The 12,003-nt window shown below is 36.1% G+C and overlaps 1 protein-coding gene across 3 annotated transcripts; it reads left to right on the top strand.

The window, feature by feature from the left end:
• Window positions 1–566: 566 nt before the first annotated feature.
• Window positions 567–11,361, top strand: RAD51 (RAD51 recombinase). 3 transcript variants are annotated; one of them, XR_015697669.1, is made up of 10 exons: window positions 567–844; window positions 1,109–1,216; window positions 2,051–2,188; window positions 2,694–2,811; window positions 3,457–3,548; window positions 4,622–4,716; window positions 4,820–4,933; window positions 6,192–6,321; window positions 6,834–7,002; window positions 10,663–10,690. XR_015697669.1 is itself a non-coding variant. In XM_014061333.2 (10 exons), exons 2-10 carry the CDS (start codon window positions 1,130–1,132, stop codon window positions 10,784–10,786), a joined length of 1,020 nt encoding a protein of 339 aa, XP_013916808.1. In that variant the 5' UTR covers window positions 567–844; window positions 1,109–1,129; the 3' UTR covers window positions 10,787–11,361. The 3 variants fall into 3 exon arrangements, 2 of the variants coding, with proteins under 2 accessions (XP_013916808.1, XP_013916816.1); XM_014061333.2 differs by having other exon boundaries at window positions 6,881–7,002; window positions 10,663–11,361; XM_014061341.2 differs by having other exon boundaries at window positions 567–849; window positions 6,881–7,002; window positions 10,663–11,361.
• Window positions 11,362–12,003: the final 642 nt, after the last annotated feature.

The raw sequence follows: 12,003 nt of genomic DNA, 5'->3' as shown, positions 1-12,003 counted from the left end.
GCTCAGGCCCCAATGACTCATTGACAAAGGTGGGTGGGGTGGGCAGAAAGCTGCAGGGAGCTACTTTGTCTTTAAAAACATGTTTCTCCCTTTCTGATCCAGGGAAATATGTTCTGCCTTTTCAGTATTTCCCAGGATATTTCATTTTTCTAGGAGAGGGCTGGGTGCTAACTTCGTACAATACATCGCGTATTACTCTGCTTAATTTTCCCATATATATTTTAAAAGTTTCAGGAAGTTGCACCCATGCAGATACAAGATGCAAACACGAATAACCCCAAAGAGAAAAGGCTCGAGTTGAAGTTGCCATTTTGAAAATTATGGCGCTCTAGAGTCTAGATAACCGATCTAGACATCACGAATATAAGGAGAGAATCTCAATCAAAGTAAACGACAAAATTGTTAAAACACACACTCCACCGGATCAAACACTTCCCTTCCCTTCCCTTCGGCCAAGCCCGTTAGAAAATGCGCATGCGCATTTTAACTTGTCTTTGGTCTAGCACGCGTCTGTACGCCTGCGCGTCGATCATGTGACCCGTGGCGGGTTAATCTGAACCGGGAGGTGGAAGAAGCAAACTAGCCTAAGCGGGTCGGCCTCGGAGGGGCCCGAAGGATCCCGGCTGCGCCAGGCCTTCTAGCGGCCTAGCGGCGGCTCGATTTACGACTCCACCGAAAGACCCAGTTTCGTTCAGTTTCCATACGGAAGGCGCTGTTGAAAGCAAGAGGCCGTCGGGAATCGCCCCTCTCTGTCTCCCTTTGGGCCTCTCTCGCGCGCGGTGTTGGCGGAAGACAATTGGGAAGAGAAAGGCGTTGCGATTTGTAAACCGTGGTCTTAGTTCCGGTGAGGTGAATAAAACGAGGGCTATTAATAGTAATGATTTTTTTAAAAATATTAATCTCACTTTTACTCCTGTTTAATGACAATTACTGCAGTATGCCAAGAAATGCATAACGTGTCCAGCGTTTGTATTTGTGGGTTGTCTTCGGTTACATTTCAGTGAAACGTATGAAAACAGGAGGATATTATTTACCGTATGACTATAAAATTAAAGGGCAATTTTAAAAAGCTATTTGTCCAAGCTGCATTTGTTTTCTGTCTCGATAGGAATTTCGGATACTTTGTGCCATGGCTATGCAAATGCAATGCGATGAGAGCATAAATATCTCAACGGAGGAGGAAAGCTTCGGTCCTCAGCCTATTTCTCGTTTAGAAGTATGTATTACTAACATGTATTACTGTAAAATTCTGTTGGGAGTCATATCTTCAGTCCCATCTTACATTCTTTATTGATAGTTTTCCAGTTTACTGTTTTAGTGCAAGTTTCAATGAAACCATTCTAACTTTTACATTCTTTTGATGAAATAAAGCTCCCTATCACCAGTGCTGATATTATAAAATATTTTACTTGACAACCGGCGATTTGTTTCTTTTTTTTATGCAATCTTTGAAAGAAGTTGAGAAAAGGAGGACAAATTGTTATCCAAATCATTATAATTTTCAAATCTTAGTGTTATTGAAATAACTTATTTTTCATAATGAATTTTTATTTTAATAATAGTTTTGTACCTTTGTAATGACTGTTTTTATATATTGCTTTTATTGATTATTGTAAACTGCCCAGAGTTGCTTCTGTGAAATGGGAGGCCATGTAAATGTGATAGATAAATCTTAAATGTGTTTTTGTTACTTATTGCTTATGCACAAAAAGGAAGACAATGTTAGGTATTGATTCATTATGTAAAATATATTTTCAAAAAACATTAAGAAAATATTTTTTACTAAAAACTTTACTTGCTGAAGAATTTAAAGCTGTGTTTTTGTTTATTTAAATTAATGGAAATGATAGAAATGTACAAAGCTGATTATAAATGTCAGCTGCTATCTTTGCAGACTGCAGGATCAGATCTCACATAGTTCAATAGAGCTCACTCTTACATTAGAATATTAGGTTTTGTAACCTATTACATTTGGATCATTATGTCTGACATGTATAGACATGTATTTCTACATTAAACATGTTATATAACAATATATTTGTTTCTATAGCAATGTGGAATAAATGCAAATGATGTGAAGAAATTGGAAGAAGCTGGTTTTCACACCGTTGAAGCTGTTGCCTATGCACCAAAGAAGGAATTGCTCAATATTAAAGGCATCAGTGAAGCTAAAGCAGATAAAATTCTGGTAATCATGCTTAGCTTAAAAATGTTCAGAAAATATGTACATCTGCAATACTGAGTATTATTTGTATTATCTTATTGACTGATTGATTTGACTTATATGGGTCTCTACTTCATATAATGATTCTTGGTGGCATATAACAATTCATAAAATAGAAATGACCTTCTCCACATGAAATAAGACTGAACATCCTCTCAGCTCAATTCCATCCTAGCCTAATGCAGTTTTCCACAGCGCTCTAAAAGACTAAAAGGATAGGGATCCCTCAAATCTCAGGTGGGAGGCTATTCCAAAGGGCCATCAAGAAAGAGCATCTCCAAGACACATTAGGTAACATTTACGAGAGAGAACCTGGAGCATGCCCACTCTATCATATACATTTTGCAAGTGGTTGCTTGTAATTTTTAAATGATTATAGGAAAAACATGAGAGTTTTAACCCAAGAATACAAATGAAATAACCGAGTTGTAAAATAAAAACAAACTCTTGATTTCACTGTCATTTGCAGGCTGAAGCAGCAAAGTTGGTTCCAATGGGATTCACCACAGCTACAGAGTTTCACCAAAGACGCTCAGAGATTATTCAAATTACCACTGGATCCAAAGAACTTGATAAGCTTCTTCAAGGTACAATGTTTGATTTATAAATTGGTCCTGAAGTCATTATCACATGTTATAAATCAAAAGTAGATAACATAAATATACAGGATGGTTTTGGATTGCTTCTAGCATTAATATAGGAAAGAGCATATTTTGAGATCCCATAAACCTTGAATTTCATATTTATATTACATTGCTGTGCAGACTTAATACAGTGAAGTTTGCTTCTGAAAAAATAGTAGGAGACCATTACTAAAAAAATGTACAGATTATTTCCCAAGCTAAAGTCCTCATACTTTAATTTCTCCTAAAAGAGTTTCTACAAAAATAATCTCTTTCAACAAAGTAATAACAGCATCCTGATAAGGTCATATGAAAAACGTCTAGTTGAATAATATTAAATAGTTTTCATAAATCAAAAAAATTGTTGTACAGTATGGCTGATTTACATAATAATGTCCACTATCTGAATTCTGTTCATTATGTGTCTTGTAATTGAAACAAGTATTTGAGTTTCAAAAGTAAATTTGTTCAATATGGGATATATTTGCAGAAATAAAGATTTTCAGATCTCTTAGGTTTGAACTTAAATATGTGATACACAAATCTCATGAGCATATTTGTATGTCTACAGTTTTTGTGGTATGCCTGAAATTTGTTGTTCTTATCCAGGTGGAATAGAAACTGGGTCAATAACAGAGATGTTTGGGGAATTCCGCACAGGAAAAACTCAGATATGTCACACATTGGCTGTAACCTGTCAAGTAAGCAACGGAGACTCTTCTTTGTGTAATACTGTGCAGAAAAATCTTTAGAATTTGTTTTATTCCATATATTTTAATTACATGTTTCACAGGACTGGGAAGATAATGCAGTAAGATTACAATTCTGTAGTCCTTTTTACCGTGAAGTGTCAATTAGATGTTTGGTTGATCACCCTGATTTGGAAGTCTTGGTTTAACTGAGGTGGAGAATGCTGCAGTTCTTTAAATATGCTAATCGGGCAGGACATCTTTAGATTAAGCATGAGGACATTCTAAAAGCTGAAAGTTAAATGAGATACTTGATAGTAGATCCAGAATTGGGAACTTGTAGGCTTGATAGATGCTCTGAAAATTTAGATTTTTAAAAAATTTATGCTAAAATAGAAAACTGTTCTTAATTATTTCTACAACTATAATTTTCACTGATAGGCCCTCTTTCTACAACAGCGGATTTATTTGCTATGTCATCATTCAGTTAATGGCCCTTAGAATGAATTTAGTTTTCCTCCATTATCTTTTCTGGTTTTATCGGATGAAATGTGCCCCATAAAATTCATCAACTAAATAAATATTAATTTTATATAAGTTATACATTATTAGATGGTTTACAGATATTTTAGTAGTTTGATTGTTGTCATTTAATGTTTATCTTAAATTGGCCTCTTTAGTTACCCCTTTCCTCATTTTCCTTTTAACAAGTCTATTCATAAATTATTTCTTTTAAGAATTACAAACAAAATAATGTATTTTGGTTTGTTTGGTTATCAGTTTGTATTTCTAGGTAATAATAAGACAACTCCCCAACAGCCTGATATAATGGATTATAGCCAATGATGTGTGTTCACTGACAGGGCAGATTAATTCTTTTTCATATACATACTTCAGATTGGCCCTAGTAGATTGGAAGATTCTCTGCAGCAAATTTAAATAAGGGATGAGTAACTGGATTGGGAGAGAATCATCTTGCATAACACTGGATATAAAATGTTGTATTGAATATCCATATCATAGAAAGATGCAATTTTGCAATTTAGTTCACTTCTGTAAACTGAATTGGTCTTTTTTTTCCTAAGCTCCCTATTGATCGAGGCGGTGGTGAAGGGAAGGCCATGTACATAGACACAGAAGGCACTTTCCGTCCAGAGCGCTTGCTAGCGGTGGCTGAGAGGTCTGTACTTCTATCTGGAAATTATAGGTGTGGGCAGTATTTAAGTCGCACGCATTTATTTCCACTCCTGTAAAATTGATCTATTTTTGCCTTCTTTCCCCAGATATGGTTTATCTGGGAGTGATGTTCTTGATAATGTGGCTTATGCTCGAGGATTTAATACAGACCATCAAACCCAGCTGCTTTATCAAGCATCTGCTATGATGACAGAATCAAGGTAAAAAAAAAAGTCAAGGAAACAGAGTTTTCTCGTTTAACAAATTAAAATATTTATATGTAAAAGATTCCAATTTAGGATACACATCATTTTATACAAGTTGGAAAGATAATGGCATAAAAACCTTCTTTGGTTCTTTCCCTATAAAAGTTCTTATGATAAAATTGCTTTTCAAAACAAGCTGTGTTTATCACAGGTTTGCCTGCTTCTAGGAGTCTTTGCTAAAGGCAAAACAATATGGATTACAATGGTTCAGTAGAAGTTTTGTTAACAAGTTGCATTCCTTTGGTAAATAAATTGCATACGTTCTATCACCATATGTTGAATTGCATGAAAATGCCTTTTATTATTGTTCCCCCGACGTCATACCATTTTCTGATATTCTAACATATGTGAGGGTATTTTTTAACCGATTACAACTTTGATTTTTAATAATTTCAAATAGTATCCTGATAAAGTGAATTTGGTGTTGTGATTAAAGGCAGCAGACTAGAAACTGGGAGATGGTTAATTCTAATCCTGCTTTACGCATAAGGTGACCTTGGACCAGTCACTTAGTCTCAACTTTAGCAAGAAGGAGGCAATGAACCATCTCTGAAATTTTGTCAGGAAAACTGGAGGGACTAATCCAGGCAATGTCCAGAACTCAAAAAACTGTCCCAACGCCCCCCACACATTATCCTGGCAAGAGATGGTGGACCGCCATACAGAGGGTGCTTGTCATTATTAGGCATGCCTGCTTTACAGAACTTAATGTGAAACTTAAATTTATACCAAGCAGGAAATCAAGGTTGTTCTCGCTGCTTCAGTTGTCAGTTGGTTTGGTTTTCATCCTGGTAAGGCTATAAATATTGCTAATGTGATTTTATCTTGCTCAGGAACAGCAGTAGAGGGTGTACAGGTAGTCCTTGAGTTACGACCACAGTTGAGCCCAAAATTTCTGTTGCTAAGCAAAACATGTTAAGTGAATTTTGCTCCCTTTTTCTTGCCACAGTTGTTAAGTGAATCACTGCTATTGTTAAGTTAGTGACACAATTGCTAAGTGCATCTGGCTTCCCCAGTGACTTTGCTTGTCAGATGGTCGTAAAAGGCATGGCCATGACCCTGGGACACTATAACCATTGTAAACATGAATCAGTTGCCAAGCGTCTAAATTTTGATCCTGTAACTGTGCGGCTGCTGCAATGGTTAAGTGATCATAAGTCTTTTTCCAGTACTATTGTAACAAGAAAAAATGTTGTTCTGCTCTTTCTTTTAGATATGCATTACTGATAGTGGACAGTGCCACAGCTCTATACCGGACAGACTACTCTGGCCGAGGGGAATTATCGGCCAGGCAAATGCATTTAGCCAGATTCCTGCGCATGTTGCTTCGACTAGCGGATGAGGTAATCATTAGTTCTACCTGCAATACATTGTATAAAGACCCTTGTAGCAAGATGTGGTGCTGAGTCCCCTGGGGATTTTTCAGTTATTTATTTTGTATTGGGGAAGGGCGGGGTGGAGATCTACACTTTACAGATTAATCCTGACAATGTAATTGATAGTTAAGTTTCACGCCTGCACGCTTGTCCATGGTGTGCCATGAAGTGAATTAGCTTGCACCATCTGGATAGCGGTATTCAGATTGTGACATCTTCTGTGGCCTCTTCTGCCTATCAAATTCATGTTCAGGCAGGGCTCCCGTTCTTGCACAGCTACACTTTCCAACAAAGCAATATCCATTTATCTACTCAACAAAAATGCTTTCAAACTGATGGGTGGGCAGGGCAGGAGTTAGAGGTGAGTGACGGGAACTCACCCTGTCCCATAGTACTACCAGGGCTCAAACCACTGAAGTGTTGACCCTTTCTGATCGGCAAATCCAGCTTCCTTAAACCACCATGCCTCTTTTTTGCAGTTTATAGTGAAGAAGCTGAAACTGATTGTATGTTTCTTTCGCAACAGTTTGGTGTAGCAGTTGTGATCACAAACCAGGTGGTAGCACAAGTAGATGGAGCTGCAATGTTTGCCGCAGATCCTAAGAAACCTATTGGAGGAAATATTATTGCACATGCTTCAACAACCAGGTAGGATGGCAGATGCTAGTTTTAGTGAACACAGTTTTCATGCTTTCATTTAATTAGAAATTTTGTGAAAATTAGAATGAAGCTTCAATGTGATGTCAGTTTTTTGCAGAAACTTGAACCAGGTCTTGTTTAGGTGATTTGTAGCTTCTATTCTAACTCAAGATAGCTAACATTTCTGAGTGCTTTTTACAAAGAAAAACAGAAAAAATACTTTAAATAGATTAAAAAGCAGAACATAAAATATACTCCTTAAGCTATTAAATATCTCTTTAAAAGTCTGTTTATTTTGTAAACCACGCTGGTTCAAAAAAATCCATATATGCATTAGATTTATCTTATAAAAGAAATTCAAGAGTCTGGTGACTACAGTTAAGAGACAAAAATTATGGAGAAGTACATTTTGTTTTTCAAAAAAGATGACGCTAAAAAATGAATTACAACAAATAGCAGATGCAGTAGTAGTAGTAGTAGTAGTAGTAGTAGTAGTAGTAGTAGTAGAAGAAGAAGAAGAAAACCTTGATTTTTTGTGCTTCCTGTAACTCATTTCCACCACTAGGTGGCCTCAGGTCCACTCTGTCTATAGACTTCATAGATTTTAGAGGATGTTCTAGAGATGATAGCCTCAAGAATTAGAAGCATATGAACAGTAGTCATAAAGTTCTAAAAGAACAAAAAGGATTACAATCTGCTTACAATGTCAGTGGTTCTCAACCTGTGGGTCGGGACCCCTTTGGGGGTCGAACGACCCTTTCACAGGGGTCGCCTAAGACCATCAGAAAACACATATTTTCGATGGTCTTAGGAACCGAGACACCAATTTTATGGTTGGGGGTCACCACAACATGAGGAACTGTATTAAAGGTTCGCGGCATTGGGAAGGTTGAGAACCACTGGCTTACATGATGGAATTGCAGATCTAATTAAAAGTAATCCTGATTACGAATACTATATAAGCAATTGTTATGTAACGTCTTCAAAATTTTCAATTAAATATTTGGAAGTGAATGGAAAGTATCTTATCGGCAAGCTTTGGAGAATACAGTAATTAACTATGTAGAAAAGTATTTTTAGGGAATTGAGCAGTTAATATGCAAATGGAGTCAGAAACTCCCCCGAACCAGTTTTATATAAATAAATATGTTTACATTAAGTAAGATAGGCAAACAGGAGCATAGTCCAGAAAATCAACACAGCAGGAACATCATCAGGTAAATCACAGAGAGCACACATAGCACATAAGAAAAAGCTGTAAACAAAGAAACACTCCCCCTTTTCACTTACAGCAGCCAGGTTGTCTCATGTAGTGGCCAGCTCTTTTTAACTAATTAGGTATAACTATGTGTTCTTACTCATTGTCCAACCCTTCACTGCTCCAGCTATTAAATTTTAAATATCTTAACATAATATGAGAACATTTTTTAAAATGCTCTGACAAGAAATAACTGTTTTTCAGCACCTAAAATAGTTGAGAAATTCAACAATAAAATATTGAAGGTGAATTATAAATAAAATGAAAAGGAAATTAATCTGTTCAAGCTTTTTAACAGACTGCGTAGTGGATGCTGGAACTGAATTCACATTATGTAGTGAAGACAATGAAAACATTTTTCCCTTTTTTCAGGGTACAATAAAGCATTTTAACATGTTTCCCTGAACCTGAAGTCTCTTGTCCCAGAGCAAGATGAAATTACACACACACACACACATTTTCTATTAATTGAAATAAATTATTTCATTCATTCCAAATAAGGTTTCCTTTCCAGCTGCATGGAGTCCTGAATAGCAACTTTAGGAGCAGAGATTCACCAACCTTTTTTGACAGATTCCTACATGATTGATTAATGCTGAGAGAAGTTGATATCCATAGTCTCTGTAGTCAGCATGATTTAAAAGTAGTTACAATTTAAGATAATATCAAATGTTTTTCTTCTATGGAAAACGTTTTAGTCCAAACCCCTCAGCATAAGTCATAGGGAAGTTTGCAAATCAAAGTCAAAATATTCTCCATCGTTTTCCCATTTGTGGAAACCTTCATTAGGGAACAAATCAGCAGTGAAATTCAGCAGGTTCTGACAGGTTCTGGAGAACCGGTAGTGGGAATTTTGAGTAGTTCGGAGAACCGGCAAATACCACCTCCGGCCCCAGAGTGGGGTGGGAATGGAGATTTTCCAATATCTTTCCCCCAGGAGTGGGGAGGGAATGGGGATTTTACAGTCTCCTTCCCCTGGAGTGGGGTGGGAGTGGAGATTTTGCAGTGTCCTTCCCCTGCCAAGCCCGCCAAGCCACACCCACAGAACCAGTAGTAAAAAAAAATTGAATTTCACCACTGGAACAAATTGTATGAATGGTAAAAGTCAACGTTTTATTGATCAAGGACAGGAGAAGCAATTACTGTGATTCTTTGGACCTGATTATATTCTATACCGGACTTCCAATTTGTACCTTCTAGAAGTATAAAGCTAAGTTTCAATCTTCAGCTACCAACATAATGAAGAAAATTACCCTACAAATTTATAATGATATATTGTAAAACAGTAGTTGAAAGCAAAAAAAGAAAAGGATATTTAATATGAATGCATATTTGTAAGATGCATTAAGTTCTTATGTGGACATTATTATGACTTAATAGAATGACTTATTTACCGTAATTGCTTCTTTAGCCCTTTCGGATATTCAAATACACATGAGTATTTTGGATAAAATTGTGCTCTGCTGTTGACGTTCTTGACATATCAATGTGTTGTGGGCAATCAGGCCAAATGCAGACTTTCTGTAAGGAACCAACTTAATATTTGACTGATGTCACTGGGACAATACTTAACTGCAGCACTTGTGAGGAGTAAGAGAAAACAGCAAAAAATACAAGAGACTAGTGTTCAGCATTGAATTTTGTTAGGTAAGCTCCCCGTTGGGAGACCGAGTGCGTTCAGAGAAGCGTTGTTAGAGTTGTGTTGGAGAACACACAAACCAGCATACAGAGACACTGCAGTTTAAATAGGATTTTACTTTTGTGGAAATAGAAGTATCAGAGTCAATCAAACAGTCCAAGTCATACACGGATAAGACAGTGAGTCATCAATGTCTTTCAGTTAAGGGATAATCCAAATAACATAGTCCAGTAACATATAATCAGTTCAGTACACAAAGTTAAATAACAGTTGCAAAACGTACAATAGCTCACGGCACTCAGATCAGATCAGCCCAGCATCTAACGAACAGAGAGAGAACTAACAGTCATTCTGGTTCCCTCTTATGGCTGATTGAGGAAAACAACCAATCACATTTTACAGCATGTTTAAAGAAACAGGTATAGCATTTTTACATGATTTATATATTGCCAACCCAACCGTTAGAATTATATTCCTAACAGATTTGGTTATGTAACTGTGTTAACAAAGATAATGAAGTAGGATTTTTTTTTCTGTTTGTGACATTAGCCTTTTCCTTTAACTCACTTACCTATTCTATCTGATTGTTTTGTTTGAGTTTTCAGTAGTATATCATGGATGAGGAAAACCTTAAAACACCAATAATTAACTGAATGTTGCCCAGAATATTCTCTGGCTGATATAATGGCATATAAATTGAATAAATGTCTAATGTTTTATTTAATAGTTCATTACTTTTTATTTTAATAACTGCATTAATTTGTCTGGTTAGGCTTTACTTGAGAAAAGGTCGTGGTGAAACTAGGATATGCAAGATATACGATTCACCTTGCCTCCCTGAAGCAGAAGCCATGTTTGCTATTAATGCTGATGGAATAGGAGATGCTAAAGACTGAAGAATCTGTCTCTTTGGTTTGTTGTGCAAAATTGGGCCAAAGAGGTATTTCTTTCCATATGATCCTGTTGTTCATGAGACTTCTATTACACTATCAGAAGAAACAATCATACATTGTTATTGTGGACAAACTATAGAAGACTCCTGGACTATCTAAAACATACCTGATAACTTACTAAGATCTTGTTGTTTAGTGCAGTAAAATAGTAACAACTCTGAGAAATAACATTTGCAGAATTTATGCAGTTTATGGATATATCAAGTGTGAAATATTCAACACTTTCTGATTTTTATGACTGAAGCCAAAATAAAATGGAAGAAATTTGATCAGTAAAGGAACTATCTAATAAAATTAAAGCAGCAATTGTTGAATGGCTAGCAGGAAATTTTATTAAATTTGTATAGTTTCTTTTTCAAGGACAAACTAAAAGTTGTATTTTTTTACATACACACACTTGCACATCTGTAAATTGAAATATTGCATCAGCCAAGAAAAGCTAGCTATTATGCTGTTATAAGCAAAAGTTGTAAACATTTTAAAGATGTGTTATATGCCTTCCACTTGTAAATATTATAATTATAATGATTTAATTAAAGTTAATCATATTATGATTGCAATTGATGATTTGCTATGTTTGTATTTTGATTCTTATATTTTGAGACAAAATGATGAATGAGTAATGTAGGAAATCTCATCTGGGGAAAAACCCAAGATTTTTTTATCTACAGTATTATGCAAATAATATATCTTCCATTTGAATTTTTTACTTCCAGTGATTTCCACAAATGTAATAGCTCCTTACAGGTGAGATAAAGTACAGAGAAAAACTAGAAAACACCCAGAAAAACTAGAGCAGCTCATTTATTCAATTTAGCTACCACCTGAAGCAAACTGGGTCATCTTCATTTACAGTGGTAGCTCGATACTCGCCGTTAATTGGTTTCAGGAGGTATGGCGAGTACGAGTGCCAAACAAACCATGCGACTAACAAATGACTTTTGTTTTGCTGTTGGTTGCAAGGCAGCCAACACTACAACTTCTAACTTGTGCACCAAGTACTGAACAAACAATGAGTACCTGGACAAAATGTTCATTTCAAAATTCAAGAATTCAACAACTTCCAGAGTTATCGAGTGCTGAGGTACCACTGTACTTTTTTGGGAGGAATTACCTGTGTCAGCTTGTGAAGCTTTCCTGGCTTGCTCTCAAGTTGCCAT

The sequence above is a fragment of the Thamnophis sirtalis genome, unplaced genomic scaffold (genome assembly GCF_051295495.1).
Source record: "Thamnophis sirtalis isolate CommonGarterSnake01/CBP01778 unplaced genomic scaffold, rThaSir2_p1.2 scaffold_1, whole genome shotgun sequence".
Classification (NCBI taxonomy): Eukaryota; Metazoa; Chordata; class Lepidosauria; order Squamata; family Natricidae; genus Thamnophis; species Thamnophis sirtalis.
This window is presented reverse-complemented; position numbering and strand designations above follow the sequence as displayed.